The sequence below is a fragment of the Papaver somniferum genome, chromosome 1 (genome assembly GCF_003573695.1).
Source record: "Papaver somniferum cultivar HN1 chromosome 1, ASM357369v1, whole genome shotgun sequence".
Classification (NCBI taxonomy): domain Eukaryota; kingdom Viridiplantae; phylum Streptophyta; class Magnoliopsida; order Ranunculales; family Papaveraceae; genus Papaver; species Papaver somniferum.
Window position 1 is genome coordinate 205,543,377 of NC_039358.1, and position 14,641 is coordinate 205,558,017.

The 14,641-nt window shown below is 37.5% G+C and overlaps 3 protein-coding genes across 4 annotated transcripts; 2 read left to right on the top strand and 1 right to left on the bottom strand.

The window, feature by feature from the left end:
* Positions 1 to 1,084: 1,084 nt before the first annotated feature.
* On the bottom strand, positions 1,085 to 4,594 carry LOC113313548 (potassium transporter 11-like). Its single transcript, XM_026562338.1, has 8 exons — positions 4,089 to 4,594; positions 3,692 to 3,917; positions 3,375 to 3,620; positions 3,249 to 3,299; positions 2,878 to 3,129; positions 2,616 to 2,783; positions 2,262 to 2,516; positions 1,085 to 2,142 (listed from the first exon to the last, which is right to left on the bottom strand). Exons 1-8 carry the CDS (start codon positions 4,236 to 4,238, stop codon positions 1,085 to 1,087), a joined length of 2,406 nt encoding a protein of 801 aa, XP_026418123.1. The 5' UTR covers positions 4,239 to 4,594.
* Positions 4,595 to 5,128: 534 nt separating this feature from the next.
* On the top strand, positions 5,129 to 10,253 carry LOC113313558 (DEAD-box ATP-dependent RNA helicase 36-like). Of its 2 annotated transcripts, none has more exons than XM_026562349.1 (7): positions 5,129 to 5,276; positions 5,644 to 6,252; positions 7,278 to 7,600; positions 8,953 to 9,156; positions 9,254 to 9,335; positions 9,482 to 9,580; positions 9,817 to 10,253. In XM_026562349.1, exons 2-7 carry the CDS (start codon positions 5,656 to 5,658, stop codon positions 9,991 to 9,993), a joined length of 1,482 nt encoding a protein of 493 aa, XP_026418134.1. In that variant the 5' UTR covers positions 5,129 to 5,276; positions 5,644 to 5,655; the 3' UTR covers positions 9,994 to 10,253. The 2 variants fall into 2 exon arrangements, with proteins under 2 accessions (XP_026418134.1, XP_026418142.1); XM_026562357.1 differs by having other exon boundaries at positions 5,150 to 5,335.
* Positions 10,254 to 10,453: 200 nt separating this feature from the next.
* On the top strand, positions 10,454 to 14,051 carry LOC113358883 (thioredoxin-3-like). Its single transcript, XM_026602606.1, has 5 exons — positions 10,454 to 10,703; positions 10,919 to 10,969; positions 11,773 to 11,839; positions 13,285 to 13,297; positions 13,706 to 14,051. Exons 1-5 carry the CDS (start codon positions 10,454 to 10,456, stop codon positions 13,814 to 13,816), a joined length of 492 nt encoding a protein of 163 aa, XP_026458391.1. The 3' UTR covers positions 13,817 to 14,051.
* The last annotated feature ends 590 nt before the right edge of the window (positions 14,052 to 14,641 follow it).

Here is a 14,641-nt window from a genome sequence, read left to right on the forward strand (position 1 = left end):
TAAGTCTGCTCTCATTTTCTTCTCACTCTCATTCTCAGTTCCTCAATTCATACATTGTTCTCCATTTCTTTAGTTGTGTTATTCATGGCTATCCCTGCTGCTCAAGTTAGAGTCTTAGACTTAGATGAGGATGTAGAAGAATTTCCTTTTAGATTTGCTGCTCTCATTTGTAACGAAACCAACTACTACCACAAAACCTCAGTTAAGCACAATCTTAACAGAATTTGGACAGTTCCTTCTTCTGATTTCAAGCTTGCTAAACCATATGTTCAAGGGATGGGTATTCAAAACCTTTTGTGTGGTTATGTCCAAGAAAATAAGGGATAGGGATATTGCATTTGATGCCAGACCAACCTTTTTGTGATTGCATTGATGTTGTTACATTTCTTAAATAGGCGGTGGCGGTGGTGGTGGCGGGAGGAGGTGGTGCTGGTAATTGGTGGTTGTTGGTGGTGATAATCGGAGGTGGTGGTGGTGGTGGTAATCGGTGGTTGGTGGTGGTGATAATCGGAGGTGGTGGTGGTGGTAATCGACGGTGGTGGACGGTGGTGGTGGGAGGAGGTGGTGGTTATATATATATAGGTGGTTATTAGGTTGGTTTTAAATTAAATTAGGTTAAGGGTAGGTTAGTCATTTCAACGTTTTAGGACACCGCTTATCACTATAAGGAAGGTGGCCTAATAAAACCATGGTCCCCTCAAAAAAACCATGGTCCCTAAAAAATCATTCTTCTTGTTAGTGACTGTCTGCAAGTGGTAGATTTTGTGAATGAAGTCAGTCACTCGGCCGGGTGGAGATGCAGTGATATTCTTCAAGACTGTTGTTGCATTATCTCTAGTAGTTATGTTTTTAAGCTTGTATATATTAAGCGTGCTATGAATAAATTTGCTGACCGGCTTGCACGCTGGGCTAGGAAATTACGTGTTATGTCATTTTTTTTGAACTACCTTGAGAGATAACTGATTGCGGAAAAAAAGGGGGTTTCCACAGATTAGCAATTGCCAAACCAATATACAATGGCCCAACGTGGTAGATTTTAAAGATGAAGTATTTTTATTTATTCATGAATCTACATACATTTTTATCATACATAGAATATTTGGCCAACGTTCAACATACTTTCATGAGGTACATGGAATATTACGCTATTCTCTCTGCAAACCCTCTTTAGGAAGGCATAAATGTAATCGATCGATATCTTCTTAAGGAATTTCGAGTCTCTTCTTGCTCTTACTATCGTGTTCCCAAGTATATGTACCACACCTGCATCCCTGCAGCTTTTCAGGTACTCCAGCTCATCCAACTCCGTCATCTCATGACTTGTCTGCTGCCCAGCTGAACTCAAGAAGTTTATTAGTTCTGGAGATTTTGCAGGTACAATGCCGTCACTTCCTGACGAAGTAGTTACGGCACTGTCCACATTCAGAGATATCATGTTTCTATTCTCAGTTAACTGGTAATCTCCAGACTTCAGTGTTCGGGGATCTCCATACAAACTGTACTCGTCCGAGTCTGTACATCCTTCCATCATAGATTCAAGTCTAACAAACACGAAAACGCTTTCAAAGAGCTTTTTCTCAAAATCATCGTCTTTCCTGTGAAGATCCTTGTAACCATACCTGGCCACGCACCGGAACATGTGGAATTCTTTGGGTCCGATTCGCCTTACAAGAAACCGTTCTTCTTGAGGTACAGTGTAGACAGGGAGATACTTCACGCGGACAAAAATGACAACTGAATGAATTGCAGGGAGATTTGTGATCAAGTGAGAGAAGATATGAGGAACTCCACTTGCTAATTCATTGTACACTAGTCCAATACCTGGTACCCGTACTAATCCTAAGCTCGGTCCCAAACCGAGTATCCAAGCCATGGATACTTTACTGTGCAACTCAACTTCGTAACGCTTTACGGTTCCATAATGCCACACATACATGATGATAAGAAATGCTCCAGCTATCGCAAGAGGAACCCAACCGCCTTGATTTACTTTTAAAAGTACTGCTGAGAAATATGTGCATTCGACGATTAATGATAAGACAGTGAAGATCACAACCAGAATCCAGTGACTCCGCCATACAAGTAACATTATCAGTATCATAAGAAATGTCGTTACAAGCATAACCGTCACAACTGCGGTTCCTGTTGGTGGCCAAAACAAATCAATCAATTTTTCAATCCCGAAACCTCTGATTTCCACATAAAAGAGCGCTTCTCGATAAGCAGGAGAATGAATGGAAAAAAGCAAAATGTAATCTCACCATAAGCATTTCCGATCTGGCTTTGGTTTCTAAATCCGACGGTAACCGCAATGCACATAAGCATAAGAATCCAATTGATATCCGGAATGTATATCTGCCCAGGGAATTTCTTTGATGTATGAACAACTTTCACCCTTGGGAAACAACCAAGTGCAAGAGCCTGCTTGATTATTGAAAAAGTTGCGGATATAGTGGCCTGACTTGCAACAATAGCTGCTCCTGTTGCGATAATAAACACTGGCCAGTATATGCTTTCTGAAAATTACCAATTAGAGGTTAATCAGCAAAAAAAAAAACTTAACTTGCTGCAGGCAATTTCTGACAAAATTTCAAACACAGGAGTACAGGAAAGACCTGGTATAGAACGGTAGAATGCATCAACCACATGATCCGGATTTTTGGTAATGTAAGCAGCCTGTCCTGTGTAAGCCAATAAAAGGCTAGGGAACACGAGCATCGTGAAAGCTAGTTGAACAGCCGATACAGGAAAATGGGTCAGGTCAGCAAATAGAGCTTCTGTGCCTGCAAGGATTACGTGAATTCATCAGAATCCGAACTACAAGTTTTTACCTATAGGGCGTTTAATAAATACTGAAGAATGGTTAAGGTTGCGTACCAGTGATGCTAAGCATGATTCCTCCAAGGGAACTCCAACCTCCTCGTTTGAAGTATCTATAAATATAAACCGGAGAAAAAGCTCTTAGAACTGAGCTATCATATTTCCATATATTGAAAGCGCCAATGCCTCCAATCAAAAGAAACCAAAGCAGGACAATTGGAGCAAAGAGCCATCCAACTCTATCTGTTCCGTAATGCTGCATGCTGAAGAAACCAACTAATATGACAGACGAAACAACTAGCACTACATCTGCATAGAAGAAAACCAAGACCATTTTCAAAATGAAGAAAACAATAGATCAAATGGAATAGAAATTGCTCATAACAAGAAAAATCATGTGTAGTCTTAGTATCAGGATAGCAAGATACCGCTGCTCATGCTGGGGAGATCTTCCTTGACCCCTCCAACAGCCGAAAGAACTGAAAACGTAGTAGTGTTAGTATAAGTAATTTGTTTTGTTTTGATTTATTGTTAAAGCAAGAACCGAATCAGACCTGATATGGCTGGAGTTAAGATCCCGTCTCCAATAACCATGCACGTCCCAACAAGAACAAGCATTAGAAGTAGATTTCTCCTTAATGCTGTCGCTTCCAACCATCTCTTGGTCTTAGCAGCAAATGATTTCTCATGGAATATATGACGACTGTATGTACTTAGCTGCTCATCCGTTGGGTGTTGGTTCGGGATGGTATCCACTTTTGCATGTCGACATAGTAGTGAATAAATAGCAAATGTTCCGCCTGCAACAAAGTATTAGATTCAGCGCAATCTTTAACCCTTTCTATTCAGACTATTTCAGATCAAAATTCACCTTGACCATTGTCGTTTGCCCTTAACACAACAAAGACGTACTTGATGAGTGGAATGAGAGTAAGAGAATATATAATCAAGGATAATGCTCCAACAACATCCTCTGGATCCTTGATTCCTTCAGGAAACGTATTATAGAAAACATACAAAGGAGATGTGCCCAAGTCTCCGTAGACCACTCCAAGACTCTGGAATGCTAGTCTCATTACTAATAGTGACGAAGATTCCTGCACAGAAATAATATAAATCTCACCATCAAAACTCTAAGATGAAGCTTAATTTAATTAAGACCCCTTAAGTCTCAATTTGCATTCTAAATGGATTGGATTTCAGAAATGACCAAATCTTCGATCTAATTTTAATAAAATGAAGAGAGAAAGATAGTCCATCGATCATACTTTTTGTGTGTAGTAGATATTCTTGAGCCTTCCAGCTTCTTCTTCTTTCATGGGTTGATCAAGTTTCTGGTCTAAATCCCACATACTTCCTCGATTCTCAGCGCTCTCTTCTTCATCAACCGCTACTGGTAGTGAATTTCTTGTCTCCATGATCACTCTTTTGCTTAGTAATTACCTCTGTCTGGTAAGCCGTTCCAATACTATTAATCTTGCCTTTGCCAATCAAAAAAGAAAAAAGAAAGGTAGGATTAGAAGAGACAGAATTAAAGAGTTTCTTCTTATGTTATATATATTTAGATTTTGATCAAGGTTGTGCTGTTTCTATTCCTTTTTCTATATTTGCTTGCACAGTATACTGATATTCTCTCCATCGTGCTGCATTTACTGGTTTTACCCGCCCACTGGTTAGACTCTTGAGTCCCAAATGAATTCTGTTTTGACCTTTCAAGATTACGCAGGAGTATTTTTGTACTGGAAGCCATTTGTTTAATTAAATGAGTTAAATTAACGCTACACAAACTAGTTAAATAATTAAGTAAGATTAGACGTACTAGGTAGGTGATTAGTCTGGTTCGGCGTTACCATTCCTAATAAGCTTGGATGTATCTGCAATAATTCAGTTGTAGTATTTGGATTGATTCTATTCTCTTTTCTTTTTTCATAAGGAAGAAAATCATGACCATATATTATTCTGGCTCCATAATTCATATAAAGTTCAGTCTATCATTTACTACTTTTCTTAACAAGAAGATTATTAGTAGATTTCTCTCCATGTTAAGATTTAGATGAGGTAATCGTGGGACCTGATGAAGACAAGATTCTTGTAATTTAGCAATTATTATATGTAAAATAATGGTGCTCTTTTAAGAAAAAATCGAGAACGACGATCATGTGATGCTCTCGGTCTCACTTTCCTTGGTCTTTTTTTTTGTGGGCCCAACTTGGTATATGTTGGGCTCACATAACGCAAATCCAATCGCAGTGACTATTTTGTCCCCGCTCAAACTCCCTATTTCTTAACAATTGTCCCACCAAAAAGAGTGATAAACCCTAACGAACATAACATTATCAGACACTAGACAAGACAAGCAGGCTTTGAAATTTCTCCCGAACTTTCACTTTGGGAATTCGTCTTCTCGTTCACACTGCTGCTGCTGCTGTTGTAGATTTCTTATCATCATCGTCGTGGTACTTTAATAATTCTATTTTTTTCTATTGGAGTTCACAATTAAGGGTTCTTTGTTCTGGTAGGCACTAGATGTAGCTGAAGGTTCAATCTTTAATGGGTTTCCGAATCATGTCTGATAATAATTTGGATTTGTGCTCTTGGGTTATTCTTTTGATTGGTTATGAATTTGAGTTAACCAATACCTATCAACTGTTTGACAAAATGCTAAACACGCAAACTTTCATTCTGTAGCTTGTTAATGTTTATTATGGCTCCTTTTCTATCATGTTAACCCCATATGTATTATAAGCTCACTTACCTGCTGCTAGTTCAACTTACTAATTTAAGAACAAAGCCTTATAACTGATTCTTCTTTAACATTTGCAGCCAAAAACAACTATGGAGGAAGATACTATAGTTGATCAACCTCCGTTGTTCTCGATGAAGGAGTTTCCTCCAAAGGTTTCAGAAAAACCACCCCCAGTGATAGAAAATCCTCAACCTAATGAACCCCTGGAAGTGGAAAAATCATGTGACCCTGAATCGTATACTCTTAGTTTCTCTGATCTTGGTTTATCTGACTGGGCTACTCGGACATGCAAGGAGCTTGGAATGAAGAAACCCACACAAGTTCAACATCACTGTATTCCTCGAATTCTTGCTGGTCAGGATGTTTTGGGTTTAGCTCAGACAGGTAGTGGGAAGACAGCGGCTTTCGCATTACCTATTCTGAATCGCCTCGCAGAAAACCCCTATGGTGTGTTTGCTTTGGTGATAACACCTACTAGGGAGCTAGCCTACCAATTGGCAGACCAGTTCAGGGCACTTGGAGCATCCTTGCACCTACGGTGTGCTGTTGTTGTTGGAGGGATGGATATGATCACTCAAGCACAAGCTTTGATGCAACGCCCACATGTTGTGATCGCAACACCTGGGAGAATTAAAGTCCTCCTTGAACAGAATCCAGATATTCCATCCGTCTTCTCGAAGACCAAGGTAACATATTCCTTTAAAATAGTCTTTGAACTGTTTGAGTTACCGATGTACCATACAAACTGCTGCCAAATCGTTCTTGTTTCTTAGTGCAAGTAACATCAAAATGAAAATCTTAACGGGCAAGATGCTTTCTTCTTAGTCCACCCACTTCGCAGTACATATCAGATAGAAGCCTCTGTAGTTGCTTGTGAAGCCTTCTTTTTCTTACCAGGTATCGTCGTAGAAGCACTGCATGCCTTTAGTATAACCTGGTGGCAGTGATCGAACATACTCATCCTTCATAACAATAAACAGAACACACTTGCACTCCATGCATCATAGCTGATTTTCCACACCACGCATATAAATTGCCTGCACATTAATGAACCATCTCTCCTCATACCCATATAGGATATAGGAAGTATTGTCAACCTCTACCCCATAAGAATCTGGTACCTGCGAGGTGGCTCGTCGTGTTTCAGATCCAAGCCCAAAGTATCGGTCAACATCCTTGGGCTTGGGAGAATATTATCTAACAATGACCCAATGGTGAATATAAGTTTCATACAGAGGGACAGAACTGCTTCAGCAACGTACTCCTTAATACCAATATGACCTCTTGGAAAATCAACACTATTGTAATATTTGTTAGAGATATATCCAGGCCTCATTACAAATTTAGGGGTCAAGAAGACAGTGGATTTCTCCTTGTTCACTTTTCTGAATCGGGAAGATTAGAATAAGTGAAAATAACCATCTCGGCGAAAGTAGCATCAATATAAACTGTTGCATGATTTTTTCCCTGCCCGCATTGTTAGCATACTGATGTTATGAAAACGACAATGATACTAATAAGCATTAAACATACTAGTCTACTAATTCAATCACAAGACACAAACAAGAAATTGATGAACTCTTTTATAGTTTTCATACCTGATTTTGTCGCAGTATATTCACTGCTTTGATTTTGTTTGCACAGTATGAATTTGGTCGGCAACATATTTGTTTATTTCTTGTTTATTTCATCTGTTCAATTTTTTCTGCAGTTTCTAGTTTTGGATGAGGCTGATAGAGTTTTGGATGTTGGTTTTGAGGAGGAACTGAGTGCAATATTTCAGTACTTGCCCAACGATAGACAAACTCTGTTGTTTTCTGCGACAATGACAGAAAACCTACAAACACTGCTTGAGGTTTCTGCAAACAAGGCATACTTTTACGAACAATATGAGGGATTTAAGACTGTTGAATCTCTTAAACAACAGTATGTTTTTATTCCCAAAAACGTGAAAGATGTTTATCTGCTACACATTTTGTCAAAAATGGAGGACATGGGCGTTCGCTCTGCCATAATATTTGTTTCTACATGCAGGTAAAATTCTCACGTGTTTTGCATTTGAAGTTTCTCCTAACTGTTTAAAACTCTGTTTACCAGACTTGCTGTTTCCATGTTGTTAATTGTTATGATTGGCCTAGGTCTAGCTTTGACAAACGGGATTTCTAGAAAGTTTTTTATGCATGTTTATGCACACACAAGGCAAATCCTCCTTTGAGTGATTCTATTTTTATCTTTACTAATAAAATAATTAGGGTCAGAAGTTCAATCACTAGTTTACCAAAAAAATTTTGATTCAACCTCATATGTTTCATAACAGTGTGTCAAGCATTTTACTCATTAAGTTTGATCTGGAACATCAATATCAACAGTTGGACTTTCAATGTCCCAAGATTGTTAATCTGATCTCTGTGCTTTTCATGATATAGGTTTCTGACTTGTGTTTTTTCCTTGTCAAGTTTTTGAGTTATCCACTTTCCCTATACTCTGTCCCCAAGATGAAAACCAAAACCACCATGTCCTCTTTAAAATCTAAATAAAGAGTAAGCCTTCGTATCCGATTCCTAATCCCATAGCCACATAGTAAAGCTTTTGCATTATCCTTGCTGTCTTTTCCAACGTTGGTGTTTTAGTGTCACTACTCCAACTCATCTTATCACTCAGAATTCTTGCTTGTATGGGCTCTGCACCACATATCATTATGCGAACAGTCTGAACTGAATGTTTCAAAATGAGGTCCTTTAGGGATCCTGCCACTGTAGTTTTTTATGCTGGATTCAAATACTTAAGAGAGTCCATTGAAGTCAAAGATTGTGAGATATTTTTTGATAGTTTATTGAAACTAAACCAGTCATATTTCCCACTGCCACTGGAATGCTACCTGAAAAGTGAGAAATGATTGCGTGACAAAATAAGTGACACAAGTCCTTTTAATAGACCTCCTTTGTATAAGTGCTCAAAGTGCATTCCTATCCCTTTAATCACCATTGTCAATGTCAAAGGTTCCAAATCGCCTAGCGACAATGTAACATTTGGTCGTTTGGCGAGCATTTTTAAGTTGTCTATGGTCTTCAGAATTGTACCAGAAAATTGTTTGCTGACAAGTCTAGAATTTGGAGTTCTTGCAAATTGGTCATTTCGACAGGGATTTCTCCGTCTGAGCTGTTAGACTTGCTTTTAGTGTTACGATCCTGTCAATTAGAATCATTTCAAATAATATTGACAAAATATTTTGCTGTTAATGTTAATTTACATTAAAGAAAATTTCTCTTATTTGAGTAACACATGCACAGAGTGAGAGTGAGAGGTTTTACAATTTCTTACTTGCCACACATCTTATTTTATCAGATATTAATGTTGCAATGCTATGTGCATTGGTGTTACATCAGGAGTTGTCACCTTCTTAGTTTGATACTGGAAGAACTTGAACAGCCAGCAGTAGGATTGCATTCGCACAAGTCCCAGGCTCTAAGACTGTCTGCACTACATCGATTCAAATCTGGTCAGACTCCCGTTCTGCTGGCAACAGATGTGGCTAGTCGGGGTTTAGACATTCCAACAGTTGATCTTGTCATAAATTATGATATTCCGAGGTGAGTGTTACTAGCAAACTTCTTCACAATTTATAATTTCTGTGGTTTTCTTATGGAAATGGCAGGACATAACAGAACTTGATCCAACTTATTCCAGATATGCCCGAGACTACGTTCATCGTGTTGGGCGTACAGCAAGAGCTGGCAGAGGGGGGCTGGCTGTGAGCTTTGTTACACAGGTTAGTTATAGAAAATGTTGTTCAACTCAGACTCGCTCTCCGGGCTTGTGAAGGAAGAATTGGTCACTTGGTTGCTTCTCATTGTAATGTCCATATAATGTCTATCTAAGTCCTGACACTGAGTGATTATTGATGATTTTTTGCAGAACGATGTAGATCTAATACATGAAATAGAGTCGGTCGTTGGGAAGCAGTTGGATAAGTTTGAATGCAAGGAAAATGATGTTCTTGCTGAAATGACGAAGGTAACACCTCTATTGTACAGAATATGTGATTGCCGCTTATTGGTCTGTCACTCGTTTTGTTACGTATTCTAAATTTCACTCGTTGCATTGGTCTCTGATGGAGCTATGTTCAATGTCATAAGCATCATTAGTCTTACTCATTGGAGAAGTAGTCAATTGTTCCTTTTCACTACATTATTTGCCATTCATCTTTTTGATAAACTTGACATATCATGATTTTGGATCCATCAATGTAGGTTTACAAAGCTAAACGTATTGCGACTATGAAGATGATGGATGACGGTTACGAACAAAAAGCAGAAGAACGAAAAGCCCAGAAGCTAAAAACACTTTCAGAGAAAGGATTACTAAAAGAAAAGACTAATAAGAAGAGAAGAAGAACCAAAACTACTTCTGCAGAAGAATCAAAGTAGGAAATTTTGTGCCTGAGATATATTTAGAGAACCTTGAGGATTAAAGAACAATGGCCTGTACACACACATTTACAAAGTTTTCCAATTATGAAGAAATCTTCTGTGTATCAGCTAGCTAGCTAGCTCATGAGTCCATTGAGAGAAATGTATTACCATTTTTTCTTCTGTTGCCAGAACCTCCAAATTATGAAGGTCTCAGGGTTGTAATATGTAAATTAACATCAATTTTTGTTATCTCAATCCAACCCTTTCTTTGCTGATTTTCTTTCTTATCACCATAATCCATTTTCCCTGAGCTTGCTATCACCCATCTTTCTATTTCATTGACCCTATAGGCACGTCTCTCTACTTATGTGCACAGGCACGGCTCTCTACTTATGTGCATAGGCACGGCCCTGGTTTGCTTATGAAAGCCCCATAGAAACCCCCAGAAGAAAAAGTAGTGAGCGCAGAGAGGGAAATGGCGAGAAATTCATCATCAGCACTACTTCGAAGTCTTCTTCTTTCTCGTAAGAACAAACCCTTTTCTTCTGCTTCGATCAAAGCCCTAACAACAAGTACTCAAATCTCTTCATCTAGTTTTGGTAATTTACTTGATAATCAGATGAAACCCTTGTCTTCGTTTGCTTCCCTCTCTTTTCGTCCCTCTATTTCTCCTCATCAGCTCGATCTTTCTGTTCTTCTTCATCATCTAGTAAGTACTGATCTGGGTTTCTTTTGTTTTGTCTGATTTTATTGAGAAAATTGTAACTTATTTGAGGGTTTCAGGTGCATCTAATTTTGTTGTTATCAACTCAGAATAAGGGTTTATCAATTCTCTTAAGGTGAGTTAAATCAAATGGTTCTTTTAAGGGGTGCCTATTTTACTTGAAAGCTTGTCTTTGTTGATTGTAAATATTGAATTTGTTGAAATATTTGTTTCTAGATGATAAATTGCCGACAATATTCTACTTCACTGCTGTCTGGTGTCCTCCATGTAAGTTTTGATCTTATAAATCTTGGTACTAATTCAAATTCAATGCACTGTCTATTTGAAGATTTCTGCACATATATAAGTATTTTTAAAAAAACTTGTACTATGTGATGTCACCAGTGTAATCAGACTTTTGCTTGAACTATAAATATAGCAGGTTGTAGTTAGAGTTATTGAGAGCTAATAAATATCATTCACCAATTGATAGTCCACACTTTGGTCTATTCTTCTTCCCATTTCCTTGAACCACTATATTTCCTCAAGTAGATTTCAACAGACTTAATCTAAGTCAAGTTGATGTTATGATTTTCGCATTTGGAATTTCAAGCAATTAGTATAAGAACAAAACATGTAGTGAAGTAGTTTATTACCAGTATAATGAAAATTCTGCAGAATATCCAGCTTGATTGACTCCATTACCCAAATCCAATCCACTGTATTATATATAAACCAGAGAGATGAGCCAATCAAATCAAGAGATTCGGATTGCATATCAAAGAAGTTATGGTTTCTTGACGGAGTTCTAATTGTTTTCATAAAGATTATTAAATTTGATTATCTCCTTCCTTTCACAAAGTGAAAACATGAGTACAAGTGTAGAGAACTACTTCATTTAATTTGGTTCTGTTTTAATGCGGGAAGTAGGAACGATACAAGAACAATGAGCAGTTTAAAAACATGTCCATCTGGGAATGACTTGGTGGTCTGAGCCAATGAAGTAGTAGAATCATTGACTAGCTAAATCTTTATGGTTAACTTTCATTCTAGTTTGAAACTGAATCTTGTTTGTTTGCTAATGGTATTAGGTAGACTAATTTCTCCTGTCATTGAAAGTTTGAGCAAAAAATATCCACACGTGACGACATTGATCAGGTAACTAGGTTTTTGAGCACATCTGAGGACGTATAGTTTTTGGTTTAAGATTTGCTTAAATTTCTGTTTGATTCATGGAGAGTTGATTAAAAGTTTGTTTTCTTGTAGGAGGAGATCCGGAAGAAACTAGAGGAACTGAATATTATGTCTGTGGTAAATTTACTTAACCCTGACCTGTTTTGAGAATGTTCTGAATGTTTTCATGTTCATTTTCTAGTTATAGTGAACAAAGCTGTGTTGCAACGATACGCCTAAAAAAAATCAGCGGTATCGATACGTATTTACACGGATACGCGTACTAATACTCCGGATACTTCAAGGTACAACTCAGTTAGAAAACTTTGACTAAATATTAGATATCAACAGCTGTCAAGATAAATGATAAATCTCAGTACCTTAATATCAGAAAATTTAGATATTTTACTAGATTCTATGAGAAGTTTTAACTATAGTGACAAAATATTAGTTCCAAATCTGTTTACTGATCTTGCTCTAGACTTTCTTCCTTCTTATCCAGACCTTTTCTCTCTCCAGTGAGGTTAATCATACATATTATAATTTAATATTGCAAACACATATATAATATATTTATGTTAGACTACTGATCAATATTGAGTATGCCGTATCGCGGTATTTCAGTTTTTCAAGTTGGTGTATCATAGTAGCGTATTGGTATCTTGTATCCAATACCGTATCCGTATCGTTGCAACACAGGAACAAAGTATTTTTGCCTTGAATGTCATTCCATGTTTAAGAGTAGGTTATTTGAAGAGACTTTAGGCTGTTACATGGGAATGATAAGTAGCTAGTAATAACTGGCACTTATGCTTGTTATCAAACAACATCTTTACTGTTCTACTTACACCTTATAAACTTGATCTGTTCAATGAAGTGCTAAATGGATTTAACTTAAGTCTTAGATATGGCTTCTGTAATATGGAACTATCCTTTTTAGCGTATATGGAAGTAAATGACTAGTAACTAGTAGAACAGATTTTATCTTATGTTAAATAACGGTGCAAGTAGAAATGGTAGCCAACTGGTGATGAAGAACAACAGCAAGGGAAAAAAACGAACTAAGTCTTAGATATTGCTCTTTAGTTACGGAAACTAATGAAGACAAGACATGGATAACTAGCTAGTGAGAAATGAAGATAAACAAGTTCAACTTAAAACAAATAATGTATAGACAGAAGATAAATCAATAAAAATGAGAGTGAGACAGGTGTTGCTGAGGTTAGCTGTTCAGAGCTTCAAATCTCTCTTTTGTCTCTCACTAAAAACGAAATTAGAGAGTGTGAGAGAGAGAGGTGGAGAGACACTTATGATCTTTCTGGGGAATGCAAAGCTGTGTAATACTATACACACTCTTTGCTTTCTCCAGAGAGCGAGCAACTGGTGATTATAGTTACAAAGAAGAGTTGATTCTGTGTTTCTTAATGTAGCATCAGAAGTCAGGTGATTCAAATGAAAGCAAACTAATGTCGAAGTCCTGGCCTAAATTGAAGTTTCCCCCTAAAACCCGTAAGAAACAAGTTGCCAGTTGATCGGTTCTGGTGGGGCTATGTGAACGAATAGCCTTGTAGATATGGCATCACAGTGTTCCCTAGGGAAAAGGGTGCCTTAAATCTCCAAATAAAAGAGGTGGCATCACAGTTGATATTCTGTAACAATGCTTCTTTTGAGTGGTTTCGTATCACTTATCTAGGTCTAGATCCAATGATATTAGGTTGGTGAAACAACAATTGAAATCTCATAATATATGCTTGATCGAATTTTATCTCGTCTTTGTTTTTTAACACTTGCCGTGATGGATGAAATGCTGACAAAGGGTTTTTTCTTTCATGTTGTTTTTATATTTTGCAGCCAACAATTCACTTGTTTCAAAACGGGAAAAAGGCTGACGAAATGGTGGGTGCAGATGTTGCAAGACTGAAGCAAATTGTGGAAAGGCTTTACAGCACCAAGAACAACTAATCATCAGTCTATCCCCTAAGTTTAAGCTGCTAAGTGGTGACGGAGAATGAGGTTTTAGTGTGTTTGGCATGTACTGCTGCCATTACATTGAGAGTCATGTATGTGTTTTAAAGTTTTTGTTTCAGAAACTTCAAGAGTAGTTCAGTAGAAGGATTTTATTGTTTTAAACAGAAAAGGTTGATAGTTTTTCTTGTCTTCATTGTTCTCACAGAGTTAATATATAGAAGAGTTTATTCGCAACAGTTTTCATCATTCTTTCTTCTTGTTGTAGAGGAGAAGCTGTGCTTGTATGTTTGGGTTTTCACTTTTCCTATCTATTTCGGCCATCTTTAACTTTTTTTTTTTTGATCCTAAAGATTCGAGGTACATCTAGAAATTCCCAATTAATCCCATTAAAATCCACAATAAACCATGATTGATTGAAATGAAAGTGCCCCTTATCAAGTAGTTGGGTTGGATTAGTAGTATCCGAGCTTCTTTTGTCCTTAAAAATCAAAGTTTAGGGTTTTACATTTACTGGTCTCTCTCTCTCTCTCTCTCTCTCTCTCTCGCGAGTGAAATTGGCGATTCGATCTTAACTGGGGTTTCCGAAGGTTTTGAGGTAAATTTTCTCTTTGAAATCAATATCATCCATAACACCATCACAAATCAATAATCTATGCAATTAATCTGCTACGCATCCCGTATAATCACTGCCTGGGTTTCAGATCACTACTGCCCAATTGTGAATCTGGTTTAAGTTTTAGGGCAATGATTTTATGAAAGAATCATAGCGTAGTTGAGCTAGTGGATTTGATTCTTTTCTTAGCTCAAATTTTGTCTAGT

Excerpts from the sequence above, each read along its gene's own strand:
- LOC113313548 (XM_026562338.1), bottom strand. The coding sequence starts at position 4,238 with ATGGAGACAAGAAATTCACTACCAGTAGCGGTTGATGAAGAAGAGAGC. Across the intron at positions 3,130-3,248 it reads TCTCCCCAGCATGAGCAGCG|ATGTAGTGCTAGTTGTTTCG; the intron begins GTATCTTGCTAT and ends TCTTCTATGCAG. Across the intron at positions 2,517-2,615 it reads ATTCTACCGTTCTATACCAG|AAAGCATATACTGGCCAGTG; the intron begins GTCTTTCCTGTA and ends GGTAATTTTCAG.
- LOC113313558 (XM_026562349.1), top strand. The coding sequence starts at position 5,656 with ATGGAGGAAGATACTATAGTTGATCAACCTCCGTTGTTCTCGATGAAG. Across the intron at positions 9,157-9,253 it reads ATAAATTATGATATTCCGAG|ATATGCCCGAGACTACGTTC; the intron begins GTGAGTGTTACT and ends AACTTATTCCAG. Across the intron at positions 9,581-9,816 it reads TTCTTGCTGAAATGACGAAG|GTTTACAAAGCTAAACGTAT; the intron begins GTAACACCTCTA and ends CCATCAATGTAG.
- LOC113358883 (XM_026602606.1), top strand. The coding sequence starts at position 10,454 with ATGGCGAGAAATTCATCATCAGCACTACTTCGAAGTCTTCTTCTTTCT. Across the intron at positions 10,704-10,918 it reads TCTAGTAAGTACTGATCTGG|ATGATAAATTGCCGACAATA; the intron begins GTTTCTTTTGTT and ends ATTTGTTTCTAG. Across the intron at positions 10,970-11,772 it reads TGCTGTCTGGTGTCCTCCAT|GTAGACTAATTTCTCCTGTC; the intron begins GTAAGTTTTGAT and ends TAATGGTATTAG.